The sequence below is a fragment of the Trichogramma pretiosum genome, unplaced genomic scaffold (genome assembly GCF_000599845.2).
Source record: "Trichogramma pretiosum strain Unisexual culture from Peru unplaced genomic scaffold, Tpre_2.0 scaffold44, whole genome shotgun sequence".
NCBI classification, from domain to species: domain Eukaryota; kingdom Metazoa; phylum Arthropoda; class Insecta; order Hymenoptera; family Trichogrammatidae; genus Trichogramma; species Trichogramma pretiosum.
Window position 1 is genome coordinate 1,309,121 of NW_019641632.1, and position 21,041 is coordinate 1,330,161.

General features: G+C 40.8%; 2 protein-coding genes across 3 annotated transcripts; both read right to left on the reverse strand.

Moving 5' to 3' along the window:
- Positions 1-843: 843 nt before the first annotated feature.
- LOC106660055 (glutaminase liver isoform, mitochondrial-like) lies at positions 844-8,318 on the reverse strand. The gene is made up of 8 exons (XM_014382880.2): positions 7,852-8,318; positions 6,419-6,519; positions 5,920-5,955; positions 5,672-5,771; positions 4,640-5,614; positions 4,291-4,577; positions 2,806-2,946; positions 844-2,687 (listed from the first exon to the last, which is right to left on the reverse strand). The coding sequence occupies exons 1-8, from the start codon at positions 7,972-7,974 to the stop codon at positions 2,387-2,389; spliced, it is 2,064 nt and encodes a 687-aa protein (XP_014238366.1). The 5' UTR covers positions 7,975-8,318; the 3' UTR covers positions 844-2,386.
- Positions 8,319-9,929: 1,611 nt separating this feature from the next.
- On the reverse strand, positions 9,930-19,647 carry LOC106660233 (sodium/potassium-transporting ATPase subunit beta-1-interacting protein). 2 transcript variants are annotated; one of them, XM_014383165.2, is made up of 7 exons: positions 19,116-19,647; positions 17,483-17,620; positions 16,145-16,225; positions 15,573-15,755; positions 15,398-15,458; positions 10,693-11,061; positions 9,930-10,610 (listed from the first exon to the last, which is right to left on the reverse strand). In XM_014383165.2, exons 1-7 carry the CDS (start codon positions 19,167-19,169, stop codon positions 10,153-10,155), a joined length of 1,344 nt encoding a protein of 447 aa, XP_014238651.1. In that variant the 5' UTR covers positions 19,170-19,647; the 3' UTR covers positions 9,930-10,152. The 2 variants fall into 2 exon arrangements, with proteins under 2 accessions (XP_014238651.1, XP_014238650.1); XM_014383164.2 differs by lacking the exons at positions 9,930-10,610; positions 10,693-11,061 and adding an exon at positions 11,379-13,910.
- Positions 19,648-21,041: the final 1,394 nt, after the last annotated feature.

Consider the following 21,041-nt stretch of genomic DNA (forward strand, 5'->3'; position numbering starts at 1 on the left):
TATCTTGTACTTATTATACGATCAATTGAACATGAATCGTATTGAAATCGTTTCCATCCATACAAAAATCAGCATGATTATATTTCATTAAAAATTAGGATACGAATATGAAAGATATTCTTCATCCGAAACGCAAAAATATCTTCATAATAAGTAAACATCTTTACTTTCAATTTTTATCCTTATAACAAAAAAAAAACAGGATTTCCTCCTATATCAAGTAAAAATAGCTTCTGACAAATGGCGCTAAAATATTTTCAAAGTTTCGAGTTAGAATTCCCCAAGAATGCACACGACGAAAATTGCAAAACGCGCACAAGTAGACCGCGGATTCACCGCAAAATTGGCTATCGGTCATACGTGCGTATGTCCACGTCAAGTTGGCCACCTGATAATTAAAATGTAAGAATCGCGACGATCTCACCGCGGATCATTATAAAGTGTGCCGAAACACAGCCCTGAATGCTAAAAGATCGGTACCGCGCGCGCGCGTAGTTTCCCATTTGCGCGATCGTGAATCATCTATCCTGCGAAATACTTACTTTTACATTTCACATTTTTGATACATATTTTGGCTCGACGCACGTGAGCGCGTGCGACCCGCCGACGATATGTAACGCGGATGTGAGAGATCAAAATTTTTCGATACGTCTTAGAAAAAAAAATTAGTATTCCAAGCGATCGTTTGGAATACTCGAACGATCGGCGACTACGAGTGGGAAAGTCTGTTATTGTTTTGACCGACGAAGCGTCCAGCTCACAGGAAGAAGATTGCAAAGATCATTCTAATGGAGATATTTTTGTTATGTATTGAACACGAGTGCGTCAAATTTTTTTCAACCATTTATTTTTATTTACATGTATGCGTTTAGCTGATAAAACTCTTACAACATCAATAACATAAATAACAAGATTACGTATATATTTGTTCCATTTTATAATATTGTATTCCTCTTGACTTTTGATAAAATTTTTTAAACCTACCGAAAGGTCGAAATCACACGCATAAGCCGCATTACTTATGGTTACATTTATCAATAATCTATGTGCAAGGATAACGCATGTAATTTTATAAAATTAACAATTAAATAACTATAGATAGAAGATTCGTTATAAAATATTATTGTCAGTTCACTTTGTTTCAATAGTATGTGCTATTCTTAATTGAATGCGTGGCTTGTAAGCAAAATATGTGATAAGTAGTTGGCCAATGTTAGTTCATACAATGATGACCATTGCACCGATCATCGTCAACGAGTAAAATTTTTATTGATATTGACTGTGTTTTCGATAGGCCACGCACCAGTAGCTAATACTACTTTTGATAACGATTTCACCCCTCCCCCACCCCCCTTTTGAAAATATGCCGATATGATCGTTCAACTTTGCTGAGATAATAATACTTTTTATTGCACATTTGAAAACCTTAACGTAAATATTTACGGGTCATCGTCGCTCGTTAGCAAATAGCATTCACAATTATATTGACTGATTATCCTCAAAACTGTTGGGATATGAATGAGCGATATTGTACCGATTGAAAATCGGATGAGAAGCCGCAACATGCATTGCACCAGGTAGATATGTTTTTTAAAAACATTAACACCTAGATATAGAGAGACAAATAATTTGAATATAACAATGATAAATCTTTGAAGAATTTTACATTCGCATATAATATTTTCAGTAAAACATCGGACGCGCTTTTACATAGCTGCACACGACGGCGTATACATCCACAACGGGATCGATAGTCTTTGGAAAATTTATTGTCGCTCGAAATCATTTATCATGTAATAATACGAGTATACATATATTGCATTTGAATATACATTTTTCAGTTTTTTTGCAGCTGTAGTGGCATTTTTCTGTTCAACGCAAGGACGGCGCCCAAGTAAAATCTTTTCTTCAACTATAATACACACAACACTTTCAAGCACCCATAAAGTTGCTATTAAGCCTAAGAAGAACCAAGAGAGATAGGCATAAAACATAGAGCAAAGTAAGCACACTGGATTTGTGCTTTACAACCCTAATTTTCAATTGACTTAGACGAAAAGGTATTTCACGTATGGGAAAAAATGTGCTGCAGATACAATCCGTTCAGCGCATTCAAATAAATCACAGCTTATTAGGCTACGTAGCTATACAAAAATTATCATTAACGTTATATTCATCAGAATAAGACCCAGTCTTTCGAAGTTACTTTATGATAAAATTTCTTTTTTTAATCGATAAAAATTGTACATTAAAATGATCGTCCTGTTACATAAAACAATTGGAACAATTATAAAAATCTAACAAAAAAAAAAAAAAAACAGAGACAAAAAAACAGTTCGAGCTTCCCTAAGTCGACAAGGGCAGGCTTAACACACCGCCACACGCTTTAAGGTAGAGGCGAGGCCGGAATGGTTTTACCATCGGGCGAGGAGGCCGGATCGATTATCGCGTCCGCCTGAGCGGCTTTGCTCGGCGGATCCTTGGCCCTCGATGTCGCGGGCTCCGCTGCGGCGCCAGTGGGCTCTTTGCCCTCGGGATCGCTTCCGCCGTTGTCGCCACCGCCGTTGCCGTTGTTGTTTTTCGCCGCCGCGGCCGCCTCCTGTCGCATCTTCTCGTGATTCTTCAGATACTCAACCACCTGTGAGTGGCCAAAGGTCTCGGCTTCGTCGATCGGTCTGTTTCCCCATCTGCGAATGTTTTGTTTTTTTTTATTTTTATTCAATCATACTTTTCTCGTTTTCAATGTCAATAATGGTAATAACGATGCACGCGGGCGCATTATATACCGCGCGTCATCTTTCATACCTGTCTTTGGGATCGTATGGAACGCTGCACTGCTCGATGAGGAATTCGACGCAATCGAGATGACCTTCGCTACATGCCAAGTGGAGGGCCGTGCGGCCGTCGTAATCGGAAAGCGTCATATCCATGCCGCTCAAACGATGCCTGCGCCATCAAGACGATGTCATTTGCGTATGCGTATAGCGGGGAAAAGAGGAGAAAGAAGAAAAAAAGAGAAGAAGGATGAGTAAAATCACTGTCTATCGTCATCGACACACTCGTTGTTGTTTAACTAAAGTTGATATAATAGCCAGAGAAGCTGCGCAGCTGCTAATTCTTTTTTTTTTTGCAAAACCAGTCCGTCTCACAGAGAGAGATGCCGATTTTTCGTGCGTAAGAGCGATTGTGCAGCACACACACGGCATTATTTATACACATTATGAAAGATGTACGCGGACGTGCGAAACAATCCGATCGATGACCGAGATATATACAGATCGTCGTGTTGCGCGGCGGCTATACGCGCGTGAAACAAAATTAGCATTCGCATTGATGTATATGTAATATGGACTAATGCGCGCGAAGCCGTGTATTTTTGCCCATTGAGATACTTGTGTGAAAGAAATGAAATGAAAAAAAAACGGTATTCGTCGCTTGCGTGCGTATATTAAATATCGACTCACCACTCTAGATCGGCTCGTTGGCTGCGGGCGTTGTTATAATGTTATGCGTATACAATATAATGACGTGCGTGAGTATTTAGTGTCTGGGTGTGTGTGTGTGTGTGCGTCTGCTGACGCTTTTGGTATCAAATTTTTTGCGTCATACCGATATCATAATTATTTACGTCGAGACAACTGTCGTGCAAAGTTCGACCCATCACGCTTTGACAAAATTTGCAAAGATGACAAGAGTATAGAAAAATATATATTTTGAACTTGATCTTGCGACTTTAATCGATCATACGCATCGCGACGAGTGTGTGTCTCGTTTTTCATTTTTTCAGTCTGTGTTTATATTGCGATGTATGATTTTTGAACGCGATATATATTGTTTCGTACCGTGTCGAAAAACCAGTTATTTTTTGTTCGAGACTACAATAGTACAGAAAATCTATTTTTACCATCCGTAATACCGGTTTTTTTCATCGAGTCCATAGCCGAATTCGCCTTGTGTATGTAGCGATCAAGGATAATCTTATATTGACACGCGCTCAGATCAGACATAATCGAAAAAACCGAATCTTTTCGAAACTCGTGACATTCCTCGGATATTCTAAATTTCAATTATATCAATAAAAAGAATACAAAACGCGTATTAGTAATTAATATACATACGATGGAGTGAATTCCTAGCGTGCTTTTTCTAATAATCGTTCCATTGTCGATATACTCAATTAAATAATTTAAAAAAAAAGCCGGAAATTCCATGGAATATAGTGCATGCATACCAGGGGGCCTTTGACATCGACGTCAATCGCGTTATGATGGCAAGAGACGTTGGTAATACCTGCGCAGAGCAGTGACGTCGCCGCTAGCCGCACTGAAGAGCAGATTGACGATGGACAGGCCCTTGGTCTCGTACTTGTGGCGGCGCGGGTCCTTCTTATTGGTCGCGTGCTTGAGATTGTCGTAGCGATGGAAGTTGAACTCGTTGACGAGCTCCTCGCAGAACTGGACGCCGCGGCAGGAGTTTCCCATCGGGTCGAGGGGCGGCGACCACATGCAGATGCCCATCACGTTGGGTATGACCACGAGCATGCTACCCGAGACGCCCGATTTCGCGGGTATGCCGACCTGACCACGATGGTTGTTAATTCGCTATTGATTTTCGATTCGAGAAAATTGGAGAGAATTACCTTGAAGGCGAATTGACCGCTGTAGTCGTACATGCCGCAGCTGTGCATGAGGCTGAGTACGTCGCGCACGCTGTCGGGTTTCAGGACCTTCTCCTCGGTGGTGGGGCAGATGCCGCCGTTGGCCAGGGTGGCCGCCATCACGGACATGGCCTCGCAATTCGACTCCATGGAGCAGCACTGGAAGTAAAAGTCCATGCACTCGCGAAGATTGGTCTTCTCGGGGTAGCAGCCGTGCTCGCGCATGTAGAAGCCGAGGGCGTAGTTGCGATCGGCCGCCTCGCGTTCCGACAGAAAGACGGCGTTGTTGAAGCCGAGATTCTCGCCGCCCGCGAGCCGCTTGAAGTAGTTCATGGTGAAGTCGAACTTCTCGGCCAGGGTCATCTCGGGTTTCACCAGGACCTTGAGCAGGGCGCAAACGAGGATGGCGCCCGCGTTGATCATCGGATTGTGCGGCTTCTTGTTGTGGTCGAGCACGAGCTCGTTGAAGTTGCGCCCCGAGGGCTCCTGGCCGACGTACTGGTGCACGACCTCCTGGCCGAGGCGCTCCAGGGCGATGGCGTAGGTGAGCGGCTTGCTGCACGACTGCAGCGTGAACGGGACGGTGGTGTCGCCGATGCTGAAGCGCTGCCCGTCGATGGTGCAGACCGAGACGCCCCAGTTGTCCGGATTGACGCGCGCCAGCTGAGGTATGTACGAGGCCACCTTGCCCTCGCCGTTGGACTTGCACTTCCAGTAAAAGTCCTCGATGTGCTTGGTGAAGCCCGGAAAGTCGGGGATGATGAACTGATGGCGAAAGGCGCGCGAGATCAGGACGATGTTGGGCGTGATGACGCGCCGGAACTGCTCACGGTCGAGCTTCTGGGTCTCGTGCGAGATGCCCTCGTGGCCGCCCGCCTTCATGTGCTCCTTCTTCAGGTTGTCCGTGAGCTCCTGGAGGCGTGGATCGTTCTTTCGCAGCCCGGTGGTCCTCAAGGCCTGATTTTATAACGATTTAAGGTTTTGACGAGAAATTAGGTTTATGCGTGAACTTACGGCCAAAAATTTTCCGACGTGCAGCAGTCCAGTTTCTTCGTTTTTAAACATGTCGAACATGACATCCTCGGCGTTTGTCGCTTGATCCTGATCTCTTGTACTAAAATCAAAGACAATACGATTGAATTCATATACATGATTCAAAAACTTTGCAATTATATCAATGGTTATAATATTCGTAAAGTTACAAGAGGGAATTCCACGTTAATAATTCATAGTCATGCAGTTATTCAATCGAAAATACTCACTACATATAGTGACTGTCATGAATGAAGCTGTATTCGCTGTAAAAAAAATAGAAACAGTTGACCATTAGTTGATTAGTGGCTGGAGGGGTGTAATTAATTTGGATCTATTTTGTTGTTGTTTTGTTTCGATGGAAGGACGCTGTAAAAATAAGAGTACCAAGAAACAAAGCAAAAATCAACCTGATCGATAAATAACAATCGAGAAAAGATCGTAAAGGTAGTGACAATGGAGCATACCACGCTAATAATTCAAGGTGTCAGTTTCTAAAATAGTTTCACTCGATCTTTATTAACACGATATGCAACTGCGTTAATGATCGGCGAGTCGATCGATCGAAACAAATGATTCATATTAAAAATACGTGAGGAATTTGTTATCGATTGCAACGTTTTTTTAAGTGCCACACTGGATGTTTAATTGTTTGTAGGGTAATGATGGGTACGTGAATGCAAAAATCTTTCAAAATGCTTCACAAAAGTAGAAGAGCGGCTTATATACCGGGTCTGCGATCGTTCGAGCTCCAAGGCACTTCCATAGCACGCGTCCAAGTATCTCGCCGAGCCCAGTCTGGTTGATTTTGGCACGGCAGCTCTTCTTCTCTGAAAATGAAAATGTACTTCGATTGCTGATTCATTCTTTTTTTTTTCATTTTCAAACTAATTTGCGACACGGTACGCACGAGTCAAATTTATTCTAATTCATATTTATTTTTTCAAACGGCTTGTCTCGTCTTACGCTTAGAATAGAATCGGAGCATCGGTGCTGACAAAGAATCGTTCAAAATTACGCCCATTACTTGAAATCTGATAATACCAGTATCTCCGCGCGTATACGACAGAAATAAATCAGTGACAACAAACGCTCGCGAGCGAGTGCATTATGCGCTACAGGTGACGGTGTAATTCATCACTTTTATCTAGCAGAGATCGAGTGCAGACGACAGCAGTAGCAGCAGCAGTAGCGGCACGTCATTTTCATTTGAAAGCCCACACGTACGCACGCACACACATATTTTTGTCTCTCATCGTGGGCTCGAAATACACACACGCGGTCACTGCCACTTACGCTCAACTTTCTACCCCACGTGCAATTGACTCGGTAGCATCAGTAGTAGTAGTAAGTAGTAGTAATACAGTGTGCGGCGCTCTCGTCTGCAGCAGCCTCAGCTGTTTGCTCGTATATGTACGAGCGATCGATTAACGCTTAAAAAGAATCTTCCGATTTAGAAAAAATGTCAAGCACCTGAGCGCATCCGAGCGTTGACGATTACTTTTCAATAGTATAGAGAGTCTCTATATAACTGCCGAAATGAAAAAAATGTACATTCATTTAAAATGTATTCTCTTCATAATGACACGCCAATTTTATGATTTACAAAATTCTATTGGCATTTGCCAATTTCCACGTGAATTTAAAGTAAATGGCAACTTTCGAATTGTAAATACGGCCACACGAGTACAATATTTACCTACTTGTATCGCTCTGCCTCTTTCTCACAGTAATATAAACTTTGGACGACGACGCGTAAAATTGTCTAAATTAAATATACATGAAATTGTACAGTTCTTAAAAAAGCTCCCAATTTTGGCAGCTCTCCGCGTGCTAAAACGTACACGCACGTTATTTCTCCTCGGCGTTGCGCGACCCGACCTCAAGTATATCGTCGACGAATTTTACCTCCGAATCTGCTTTGAACGTATAATTTTTCATTCATAATTCATCGCTTGATAATACGTGTGCCTGTGTACACTATCCATCATCCTGTGCGCCCAAATGCCGCCTCCTCGTGCGATGTGCATCGACACGCGGACTACTCGAGGAAAATCAATAAACTCGCGGGGTGCGCTGACTCTTGGTGGCCGCGGCACATGCAGCTGCACACACTGCACGTTATATCGTATACTCGAGCGTGTGCGTATATAGGTACTAACCTCGGTGTGTCTGTGAAAGGAGCGGCCAAGGACTGCCCTCGCGGCCTCTGGGCTACCGGGCTTGCTGCTGGCCGCGGTGGCGGCGGCGCCGATGGCACGTACCAATGCCTCCCTTGCGAACATCGCCTTTTTATATTATCATATACGACAAAAAGGATAATCACACGCGCGGGCACAAGCACTTTTCGCTGTACACTCGGTGTGTGTATGCACGTCGCTTTGAATTCACCGCTCTCGCGTGAGCTTCGAGAGAGAAAAAAACTACTATGCACTGCTCGCAACTTTTTTTTCTATCCTTGGCTTTCGACGAGTTAATTTTTTTTATCCTCGACAACTCGTCGATTCAAAATAACGACGAGGGCAAGGTTATGGGATTACGATCCGGGAAAGAGAGACTTTATTTCACGAAGACTCGAATCAGCTGTGGATAGAAAGTGACATTAGACGTTATGTTGAGTACAGCACGGGGTTGTCTGTCTGACTGACTGGCGCTCGCTCGCTTCTCGGAGCTGCAGCAGGTGAGCGCGCCACAGACGTACCGTAGGTACGAGACCCAACCGAAACTCTCTCTCTCTCTCTAACTCTCTGTGCTTGCAAGCTCTAATTTAAGAGAGGCACATGCGCAGCTGAGGCGCCAAACGACCAAAATCTAGACGCTCTCGTAATTTTACGAGCGAGTGTAATCGAGCGTCGAAAAAAGGTATATAAATTCGTGACGGCAATCATCGTTTGGTTTTTTTATTTTATTTCACTATCAAGCTTCTTTTTAACAGTGGTTTTTTTTTTACAAAGAAAGATTTACAGAAATTGTATTTTCGTCGGTGGTTTTTCAAATTACAATTATAACTTTAATACTAGAAAGTCGGAGATCTTTTTACTACAATACAATACAACGGCGTACGTTACGAAACATTTTTTCTATTCTTACTAAAACAAAAGTACAACAAGTTGAGATGAAAAAAAGTTCATACAATTGAACTTACTGACTCACAGTGTATTATCAAAATTAAAAACTACTTGGGCGGATAATAATTTTCATTATTATTTCAGAGGCAGCGTATACATTTTTGAATTCGTTCGCAAGCTGCTTAAATTTGCAATAATGGTTACAAAAATACATATTTAAGATTTCGTACGTTGTACTTTGATGCGAAGGCATGGTTACATCATTTTCGATTTGTTCGAATTGTTTTTTAGCAACAAGCAATTAGGTCGTTTTTTACATAGAAAATTTTATAAAAAATATTACTTATTCATACTAGTGTCTATAAACTATAGTATACACAATTCCTTAAGCTTATTATTTGGTTCTCATTAATATTATGTATATGCCACAATCATTTGAGTTTCTTATATTGCACGTAGCGTTGAACTACAATGACATCTTACTTTAATTTTGATTATTATTATTATAATTGTGGAAGACCGTTGAGGAATAAATACTTCATTTTTTCAGCTGTAGCATAAATGTGTTATAAGAAATATTTATAAAATATTCCACTTACAATAACACTTTAGCTTTATCAATTCAGTTCTTTTAGTTTTAATACATATAATTTTCTTTATAAAATAATTTATAAATATAAACTGAATCAAGTTTTTCTAAAAAAGTGTTGCCACCAAACACAATATAATTGCTAATATTTTGCCTGATACAGTAGAGCATAATACGTTTTTGAGATCATAGTTAAGACCTAAGTTTGGTTTGACAAATTCATTACTTAAAAATTGTAATAATATGGTCATTTAAAAAGATATATCTTAATTTAAATAATAGTGAATTTTTCTAAGCATATTCAATTTTTCACTAATAAAATCTAAGATAAAAATACTTTCAAATATTTAAAATAATTTACGTATGCGAAGTGCAATTTTAGTAAATTGAAAATCAAATTTTCAATGCATTGAATTTTTGTACAAACCGCAAATGTTTCGGATTGAGAATGTACAAAAGAAGTATACGAACTACAGAAAGCAAAAAGAGCAAAAAAAGACAATTTACAAGTGGTCTTATATCATTCACTTTTACTGTAGATTCGTAGTAAATTAATCGCATAAAATTTATCATTGAAATCTAAAATTAGCTAAGATATTAACTAGCAGTCCGTGAGATAATTAAGTTAAATTTAGAATTGTAAACTTAAGCATACATTATAATATAAAATCAATTCCTCATTAGGATCGCGTTTACCACACAAATTTACATTCACTTTAACATTTCCATACATATTGATCTTTTTTTTTTAAAGTCTTTAAAATGTTCGTCTCGGGACCGATCATATCGGGCTATCTATAATTAATTTAAATGACCGTGTCCTGATAGGCGGGCGGTCCACTCAGCACAAATTGTCTCTGACTCTGTCTAACTTGATCACTACGAGCAGGTACTTGAGGCGTCGCTCTCACTCCATGATAATTGCTGTAAATAGACCTCACGCTCGCCGGCCTATTGTTGTAGATCTCGTCCATGTCCTCCTGATTGAGGCTCTGAATGCTGGTCTGCTGGAAGCTCGGATTGCTCTGGCCCTGCCACTGGCCGTGCATCGGCAGGGGATTCATGGACACGGCCATGTTGTCGGTGAGATTGCGCGTCGAGCTTGCGTTCTCCCAGCGGTTGGGCACCGGTATCGACGGCATCGACGGGTAGACCGGCGTGGTGGGCTGCCAGATATTCGGCGAGGACGAGGCGGCCGCTAGATTCATGTTCATATTCATGTTCATGTTCATGTTGCTTCCTTGCCAACCTGGATTCACCGTAACTGAAATGATTGATTTTTTTTAAATTTACAAATACTTTTCGATACCGATGTAAATTGATTGCAAATAAGATTAAATACTCACTTATAGAATTTCTATCGACGCGCTCCCATCGACCCGATATCCTGTCGTAATTCAATTGGCCCTGCGATATGGAGTTCATATTTTGATTGGCAAAATTCGACGAGTTGGCGTAGAGCCCATCTTGATCGGACATTCTGTTGCTAGATTGACTTTTTCTCCTCGACTGTCTGACGGAGCTCCTCCGGCTCGAGCGACGCATACCCTGGTCTCGCGATATGACGGAGCGCCGCTTGACTCGACGCGGAGTCATGGGCTTGGGTGACATTCTGTCCTCGTGGTTGACGTGGCTCGGTGGCTCCGGCTGCGAGTACTCGATGCTGTAGATCGGCCTTATCGGATTCTGCGTTTTCTTCTTTTTCCTAAGCGTCGCTGTGTGCGTGCGCAAGACAAATTGTCAATAATCAATTTCGATATTTTTTTTTATTAATACGGTTTAGATGATTTTTTTTCACGCTCAGTATATTTTCAAGACGAAAAAAATTTGTATTCCCCTCTTACCTTATATTGGCAATAGAAAGTAAACGAGAGTTGTTAAATGTAAATTTTAAGGCGCTACTACGTGTAGAAAATAATTTTTTTCCAAGAAATTATTAGTCCTTGTACCATAAACCATTGTTAGAAATTAACCATAATGATGAATCAACCATTATTGTGTAGATGAATAAAAGAAGCCAAAGCGCAATATGTAAATTTGCAAATATTGTATTTTTATTTCAGTTCATAGTCTTGATTATGCTTGTATTTAAAATGTATTCGAGTGCTATAATTTGTAATCAATCGATTGTAGTAAACTTAAGCTAGGAACACATATTATCCATCGCACTACGTAAAGTTTCGTAGACACATAAAAAAGGCAACTAACAAAAAAAGACATGGAACAAATCGACTTTTTCTACAAAACTTATTTTAAAATTTAACATTTATAAATTAAATTAAATTGCAACTGCTTATGCGATAAAATATAAAATAAATATATTGTACAATTCCTAAATAAGATCGAATCTTAAACTAAAAATTTAATTCTTACATTCCATAGTCTAAATGATCGATAATTAGTACGAAAAATTATTTGATAATGCAACATAAGTATATTAATTGACACAATGTACAAAAGTTAATAGGCTTTCACAAAATCTTAATAGTTCATTGATAATTAAAATGAACGAGTACAGTAAGTGCAGTAACAACCTTACATTAAAAAGTCAAGCCCATATTAAATTTGAAATATTATTAGAATAAATTTCGGTGTCAGCGTTTCAAATGAGAATTCATATGATACATTTTCCATAGCTTATCTATTTATCACAGTCTATCAGTGCGTTATTGATTCTTTAAGTCAATTTATTGTGCAAAAAATACGTTCATGTGCACGATAAATACTCTTTTTCATACAAACTTACTCATAAGTTCTAGTGGTTATCAAAAGTTAATTCTAACATTCATATCAAAAGTCATTCTAATAGTTTAGTACGTCAAGTACACTTACAAAGCTATTTTTTAAACTATATATCAATAAATATGAAATTCTTCAAAGGCACGCGACATACTGAATATTCAACCAAGTTTTCTCTTTTTAAAGGCACTCGCTTGTTTAGTTAAAGCTTTTTTGTGAATAATAATTCATCATATATTACATAGCGATAAATATCCCTCGTAGTTGGCAAGTTTAGAAATTCCACATTTTTCGTGTATAATACTTCTTGTTTCTTTGATTTTTTTATAAAAAATTTGTTCACGTTACAAAAACATCTTACAATTTATGTTTGTATGAAAGCCTGTACGTATTAAATACTAGTTATAAAGTAATTGAAAAATGTAATTAATACGGTAGTTTCGTTGTGTCAGTGAAGGCTAAATCATTCATCGATGACTTTTATTTAATCTAAAATTTATTGAAAAGAAGATTGTACTTGTAAGTGAAAAAAATGCAATGTTTCGTCACGAAATCTATGCGGTAGAAAAGTATAAGTTCAGATACAAAAACTGAGTCAGTACGTTCGTGTATTCTCTCGACCGACGTGCTTTTATCGAGTAAGAAAACATTTAGCAACAACGAGAATGTCCATTATCGTTGCCTATGACCAGAGATTTATTTCGTCAACCTCATCCCTGATTCAATTAATAAAGAAGTAAACGTTTAAAAAGGAGTGATTAATCTATCCACGCGAGGAGATCAGACTTTTGACAATAAGCTCGCCCCTTGTTACGCTCTCACGAGAGTCAGAGAGAGCGAGTGAGTTATTCAGTTGTTTAGTAGTTATTGATGAACATCGAAATCGGCCGGCCATCGCGTCGTCTAACGTCTTCGCGCTGCTGCTGCGCTTGACGATGATGGGGCGAATTGCGGTGATTGTTCCGAGTCGAGTCGACCGTGTTCGATTGCTCCTCAATGGCTAATCTCGGATCCGAGTGAAACGATCTGAGTCGGCTTTGACTGTGCTGTTCTCTTATGTGATCGGCGTACATGCGCGGCCTGATCGAGTTTCTGCTATTTCTAATTCCATTGGGCGACAATTGAGTTCTGTTGAGATGCGACTGCTGCTGTTGCTGCTGCTGCTGTCTGTAGCCCATCAACGGACTGTAGGGTGGCATCGGTGGAGCCGGGCCCGCTCTGGCGCTGTTTCCGCCGCGCTGATACATGCGTCGATTGCCGCTGTTGTGTGCGACCGGCGGATTCAGCGTGTCGTAATCCTCGCGATTTCTGTAGCTCGGCAGCTGATCGATGGGATTCGAGTAGTCGTAATCGACCTGGGCTGCGGCTGCGGTCGTCGCCACGAGCGGACTCGCGTGCATCACTCGCCTCTGCGAGCTGACCGGAGTCGAGGCGGGCGACTGCCGGTACGAGTGCGTCGTCGAGTGCGCAGAGTGCGCGGACAGAGCGGACAGGGCGGACAATTTCGAGGCCTGTTTCTGGTGATGATGCTGCTGCTGAGGCGGCTGTTGCGGCGTCGTCACGAAGGTGGTTGGATCGGCCAGGGTGGCCGCCGACGTGGACCGGTGCGAGTCCGATGTCGTCGTTGTGGCCGTATTGGTAGGGTAGTAGTAACTTTCACGATCTCGATTATTGCTGCCTGTGGTGGACGTGTTGCCGGCGCCGCTGCCACCGGTGCCGACGAAGGTCGACAGCTTTGGCGGAGACAGTGCCGAGTAGCTAACGTACATAGGGTGCAGCGGCGTGTGTCCAGCTGTACCGAAGTCGTCACCGCCGACAAAGTCAACTGTAAGAAGGTCGTTTTTGGTTGTTTTTTTTGCTTTTTCGTTTTTTTTTTTTACTTTTTTTTACTTTTTTTTTGCAAACGTGAACACACAAAACACACATGTCTTATAGAGACGAGATATATGTAATATGTTGTATGTATATGTTTAGCTAGTAATGATAGTTATATAATAATATTGGTAGTAGCAATAGGTAGATGATGAATGGTCTATGGAGATGATTGCCCCCGTAGCGCGCTTTCGTTCATGGAAAAGCTCGAGGGAACATAAATCACTGCCTTACATAGCTGACTTTTATTTCGCTTCTTTTCTCTCAACAAACTCTATATATGACTGCACAGTTTTTTGTACTATAAGTCGAAGGCCCGTCGATGATCGTATATAAACTATATCATGACTGTATTATTACGAATAGTCCGTCATTCAAGAGTTACGTCGAAACTGACGAATATTCGACGTGCCTAAACTTTATTATAACGTCGAGCAAAGTAAGCAAAAGTCACTTGTCTTTCGAGTACAATTAAATAAATAGCTATGTTTATAATTATTATGTTTAAACGAATGCAGACTAAAAAAGAAGCAATGAGTGTTTCTACAAGTGCTCGGATACTAGAGAAGCATGCTGATGAATTTGAATCCTTAGAGTTTTCCATGAATTTACTCGCACTTTTATAATCAGCCAAAAGAAATTGTAATAAAATATACAAAGAATAAATTCGATTTACCATAATAAATGTACAAAGAATATTGTAATGTTCAAAAAATGTATGAAAATACGTCCAAATCTACATAAATCTAATATTTACAATAGTTATAACTTTTATACAAAATATTTTTTAACTTTATGATAAATATTACCACAATGGTACAAATTAATTCATGCTTATATTTACAATAGAAATTAAAGTTTGTTTACACAGTTTTAAACAAATTATTCAACCGAGCAATTGGAACGATACAATTTAAAAACACTGAAATCGATATTTTAGATTCATAACAAGTAACATAAACAATTCTGACAATCATTCAAACGGTCGGTCTCAATAGACTCATCATGCATATCAAGTGCAAAGCACTTACCAATAAGGAGGGTCAAATCCACCAATGATAACAACTGTAACCCAAGTATAACCCGTTGTTCAGCATTGTTAATTTTGTTAATAAATTAATGAGTAAGGGAGTTCACCAGCGATAAAAGTTAATGAGTACGTTACGTTTTGATCTACAATACTTGTAAGCAATGTAAGTTACGTTTTATTTTTCTTTCGATACGGCTGCGAGCGACAACATTCTCTCGTTAGTTGATATGGTATAGTTATGTGTCACGAATTAATCAAGCTTATATAGGATGGGTGAGCTTTGTGCGATCAAGAGCTATCAAAACGAGTGCTTATATGTGTTATAACACGCAAGTGCCGCTGAGCGAGCACGAGAGTGAGAGATAGATAGAGAGAGAAAGAGGAAGAAGAAAAAAATCTAATTTACTTACAGCTGTCGTCCTCTTCCATGAACACTCGGCTTAAAATAATCCCACCGATTATCGCCATGACCTGCAACGAGGCGTTGTTATATTTATATAAAAAAATCTTCCTGTCGTTGCAATATATATATTTGATTCCGCGCGCGGGCGGCGTATATCGAGTGCGACAAATTGAAATACGAACCGCCAGCAGACATTGAATCGATGAGTGTATCACTTCGACGATTTCGTAGTTCAAGACGCAATCCGTCACCACGTCGGGTCTATCCACCTCCGGCAACGTATTGTTGTAGTGCGCCTTGCATCCGGGACCGTTGACATACCACCAGGAGAAGCTGTTGGTACCGAAATTCAACAGATCGCTGTCCTGCGAAATTAAAGGAGAAAAAAACAAAGTAAATATAAAATGAAAATCAATACGTCGCCTGACGGTTTTGATTATTATTACTCAATTTTCCACCTAGCGCGAATGATGCAGTCAGTCGTGGGTATCGAGTTACACACATGCGCGCGTATATAGCTGCGTATATGGTTACGCAATGAAATCTCGCGTCTTCGCGGCGCATTTCTCGACCAATTATATACGAGAGAAGATCGGAGACATCTATCTGACAATGTGTATCATTGCAGCATATTTCCGGGTCAGAGATATACAGATAAAGCGAGTTTATGATACGACTTTGAAGCGATACGCGTTTTAAATACGCGTACATAAACGCGAAATGTGATATAAATGTAACACAAAATATTACTTACCCTGTCCAATTTTCCAGCGTTGAGATAGAAGCAAGTCACGAAAATGTTCCATCCCAGCCACCACACGTTCCATACGGAATACTGCGAAAAAGAAGGAAAAAAAAGAAATGAAGAAGATGTTTTATTCGAACGAGTCCGAGTATTTTCTATAATTATCCGTATGGTTTTCTAATGTCACCAAAACGGGCGAGCGAGAAAGAAAGACAGATACAGAGAGAGAGAGAAGTACAAGCTCTTACGCTGTCACGGGACATTATATACGTTTCCCAGCGCGCGCGACAGAGAGAAAGAGAGTTTCCTTTAATGTACAAAGTCTATATATACATGACTAACACGTGAGGAATTCCCGAAAGCGGGTCAATGGACTGTGTGCATATAACTGCAACAGGAGGCTGCTGCCGCGGCGAGATACGACTCGCGCAGTTGCACATTGGCGAAAGTTCGGTCAGTCTTGCGGATATTTATGCCGCGCTTTTTTTTTGGCGTGTGGTCTCTCTTTCTCTCCTATCCGCGCGTATTTGTTAGTTGGCTCGTTTAATTGGTGACTTCTCTTCTTTCGACGCATTTTAATGATTAACGATTAAACGCACGCGAGAAAGAGCCGCTGGCGGTTGTGCGAGCGCGCGCGAATTGACCTATATATAATATGCATGTACCCCGTGTGTGTCTCGTCGTGAGACGGCGTGCGAGGAAACATTCGAAAATTATTAATTTGACTTTTATCTTTTTTTTCCTACGAGCAAGAATAGGGTTGGGCATGCGTAAAAACGCGCTCCAAATACCGCCGAGCTGTACGGCTCGCACGGATATTAACTCGATAATTGATGAATGAAAATAAAAGAGGGGAAAAAATTAGAGAAAAAACAAACGTATTTCACGTCTATATAATAACGGAGAAAAGAAATAATGTGCAGCTCGCGCGCGGCCTGCGTTGCGCCATTGGCAATACACACAACGTGCGTTTATATCTTGACGTATTGTTACAGCTTTTACATTTGTGTATAAAAGATTAGACGCTATTATGGCGGTAGATAAGCTGCGTTCTCCGGTTCACACACAAACGCATACGAGAGCAGCACACAAACTCAAAGAGCTTGGCATCATCATACTTGCAAAATGCTATACATCAAAGAGGAAGTGTGCAGATCTGGTTCGCTGCTGCTCCTGCTCGGTGTGTGTATAAAAAAAAGGACTTAATAATCTTTTTATCGAGAGAAAGTTTCATCGCTTCGATGATATCTGTTACCCATTTTTTTGCTGCCGCGCACAATCTTTTCACTTTGCGAGCGAGCGTGCGGTAAATACATAAACAAGTACAAATGAAATTACATCGCTTACCGCTATGATATATTTAGGTCGATACTGAAAGGCTCCGAAGAATCCAAAAATCACAAAGATTATGTTGAAAAAGTTAAACAGTATGGGCAGCCACATGAATCCGAGAAAATCGAAGACCTGACGCTCGACCGTTGTTATCTGCAAAATGTAACAGAGACCGGATTAATTTCATTACAATTATTATCATTATTATTATTTTTAATACTATATCGTGAGAAATTGTGATAAAAATTTTATAATGTATTAAGTAGCACACTCTAAATAGGGTCAAAGTATATAATTTTTCATTTTTAGCTGTCAACCGATAAATTAGCAAAGCCTCAGAAATCATAAGCTCAAAGATTTGATTTGTATTCTCACAAGTTTACATTTCATCAACAGAAAGAGATAAATAATTTTTTTCTTCAAATGTGAGCAATATGCAATATTATAACTGAAATCAGTTTCAAAAATACACATGACTCATTTCAAATAACTGTATTAAATGCAGTTCTTCATTCTTTATAATAATTTATGGTAAAAATTTTTTATGAAAAAGTTGTCAATGATTGGCAAGAACAATATTGAAGCATTGAATAAATCTTGATAGTATTGACACAATGTTCAAATGAATATATTAATCTTTAATTGATGATTAAATGTTTAACTTGACTAACAATTGATAAAAGACTGAAATGTTACTTTTATGTAATTGGTATCGACCACTGGATTTATATTGTGTTATCAATTTCCTCACATATTTCAAATCATTTCCTGTGATTATTTTTCTTTTCCTTTTTAATTTAAAGAAAACAATCATTTTATCTCATAACATAAATTTCCATATACGTAAGCAGTATCATATTACAGATCAAGTACGGTTGATTCATTCATTAATGCTCTTCATTAACGAACACATGTACTATTTTTATATTCTTTTTACAATCAAGAAAATGAATATTCTAATCGTAATGGTTTCCAGCGATGGTTTAGTTTACAATGCATGTGGGACACGAGCATAACACGAGTTTCTTTATTAACAAACAATAAAATTTAAAATTAACAGTGTTATTTGCACTACAAATTTTTTTCATTGAAAAAGTGCACAAGACACATCATCACGCGTCAGTGAGTAATGAGTAAACGCGATGCTCGGCGAATACTAATGCAAATGAAATTTATTCAAGGCAGTAATATTGCGTCGAGCAGGAACTAGGAAGCTATGTATGAAAAATTAAGTGGAGTTATAGATAGCAATGATCCACCTGGTAACGCAGCGGACTCTGAAACAACATTGACCGCAAGGCGTATATAGTACGGCGCGTAGGATTTATGGCAAAAACAAAACAGCACGTCTACTCTGCACACGCACTTCTTATGAGAAGTGTATCTCTCTCTCATGGTATGCTCTGAAACTCGTTTATCCGCATCATCGCGAGATGAGATCGTGACGAATTTCCACGTACAGGTACTCACGCACACATGCAAGCGTATATGTGAGTAAAGGATGAGCGATATATAGACGAAGCAGAAAAAAAACCGCGAGAAAGTCGCTCGAACTCGTATATCGATATACAGGAGCGCGATTTATATTACAAACACACACAAACACATATATCGAGAAAACGAATCATGTATCGAAGGTATAACTTACGAGCTGCAGGGTGCAAACGGTCAGCAAGAAGTGTCTTTTGTTGCACAGGCCCATTGTTGATTGCGTGAATCGACTGTAGCTGCTGCATGTATAATAACTCGTTGCGCTTATACAAAATTATTATTTACACGTACAACAACGGTGTTGCATCAGTGTCGCCTCTCGTTCATCGTGGTGCAGTCGTTGTTGTCGACGATGGCAGCAGCCTCTTGTTTCTCGCACGAGCAGGTAATGCCGCGGCGGCTCGCGGCCTCGTGCACGCGACGACGATTCCTCGCGGCCGATGCACGCATAATCGAAAGAAGCAATTGTCGCGCCGAGGGATCGAAGCGTTATTGTTGTTGTTGTAACGCAATCGAACCTCGTATATCCGGAAACACACTACACACAAACACACAGGATAGAGACACTGATACACAAACACGACGACGGCGATGATATTGCTGCGCGGCGTTCAGGCCGTATTATAAGAGTGACAACGAGCAGCGAGGAGAGAGACTCTACTCAGCAGCAGCAGCAAGAGAGCGTCGTAATCGCCATTTTCCATACACTCACTTACACACACTAAAACTAAAACTAAAAGGGAGTTATATAGACGACTATGTGAGTGCTCGAGAGAGCGAGAAGGAGAGAGAGAGAACGCCTGCGCTGCGCGACGACTATACTCTCGCAGTCTCTCTCACGTACGAGCGCGAAGTGTATAATACGCCGCTGCCGCTATGGGATATATTGTAAGAGTGCCTTACATATAGATCCGAGACCGCTGCATATACACGTACGAGTGCACACACGGATACTCGTAACGCACGAGAACTGTAGTAGCGAGCGGGAGAGAGAAAGAGAGAGAGAGAGAGAGGAGAGCGAGCGCGTGGGGTGACGGTTATTCACGCACACACATTGGAGCTGTCTCCGAGAAACCGCGAGAACGAGGCAGTTCTAACACAACGCCACACATATAGATACTCTCTTATACAAACACAAATACACGCACACGCAAAGTCCGGAGTCGCCGCTGAACTCTGGGTAAAAGAGGAGAGGAAAAAGTATATAGGCTCCCGCGCGCGCGTAAGAAAGAGAGAGAGAGAGACTATACTACCGTGAGGTATAGTGTATAATACACAGCAAGTGCACACACGAGTCGCGGCGGCGCAGGCTTGCAACCTGCCGCGTATACAATAACGAACTCGTGGGGCTGCGCGTACCGCCTAACGCGCGTTTACCCGTCCTTGTCTGTTGTGCGCGTCGAGCAGATCGTCGCCCACGCAACAGGTGAGCCAACCGCACGGTATAGACAGAGACAGAGAGAAGAGAGGCTTTTCGGCGTGGCCATTTAAACCGTCGCTCTTTTTCAAAGCTGCTGCTGCACCGGCTGCCGCGCGCACGTGCAAAATTGGAGCAGTTGCTGCTGCTGCTACTGCTGCCTCGCATGACGAGTTGCTGCCGCGTATTTATAATACGCGAAGAAAAGACAGGTGCGCGACGAGAGACAATTTTTATGGGGTGTGTGCCCAGCGTGCGAGGTGTACATTATCCTTTGATATACGGCTGCGCGCGTACATTATTACACGAATTCTCATTTCGAGAATGCTTTTTATCATTTCGATACGAAGTATATCTGCGCTAAATTATCTAGCCACTCGGGGCCGCGTGATTATTATTATTTCTTCTTTTTTTTTAGTTATACAATATCGACATCGATTCGACTCGTATAAATAGTTTATGTGTATCTCACACGTACGAACACTCGATGATATTGTATTGCTGCCAGAACCGATGATGATGATCAATCGAGTGGGTCGTTGACCTAAAAACGTCACGTGTATTATGAATATATCTTAACACATATGCGGCTACATACATCGCCGCGCGAGTGATCCTCTCGCCTTGTTGCTCGTTGCGCGCAACACTCAAGTGATGATATGAAGA

What these genes read in the sequence shown, in the direction of transcription:
- LOC106660233 (XM_014383164.2), bottom strand. Translation starts at nt 19,169, where the DNA reads ATGGGCCTGTGCAACAAAAGACACTTCTTGCTGACCGTTTGCACCCTG. An exon ending in GACCTAAATATATCATAGCG is followed by an intron (nt 16,226 to 17,482) that starts GTAAGCGATGTA and finishes TCTTTTTCGCAG; the next exon opens with TATTCCGTATGGAACGTGTG. An exon ending in CATGGAAGAGGACGACAGCT is followed by an intron (nt 13,911 to 15,397) that starts GTAAGTAAATTA and finishes ACCTTCTTACAG; the next exon opens with TTGACTTTGTCGGCGGTGAC.
- LOC106660055 (XM_014382880.2), bottom strand. Translation starts at nt 7,974, where the DNA reads ATGTTCGCAAGGGAGGCATTGGTACGTGCCATCGGCGCCGCCGCCACC. An exon ending in ACGTCGGAAAATTTTTGGCC is followed by an intron (nt 5,615 to 5,671) that starts GTAAGTTCACGC and finishes TTATAAAATCAG; the next exon opens with GCCTTGAGGACCACCGGGCT. An exon ending in GACGTCACTGCTCTGCGCAG is followed by an intron (nt 2,947 to 4,290) that starts GTATTACCAACG and finishes TTGATGGCGCAG; the next exon opens with GCATCGTTTGAGCGGCATGG.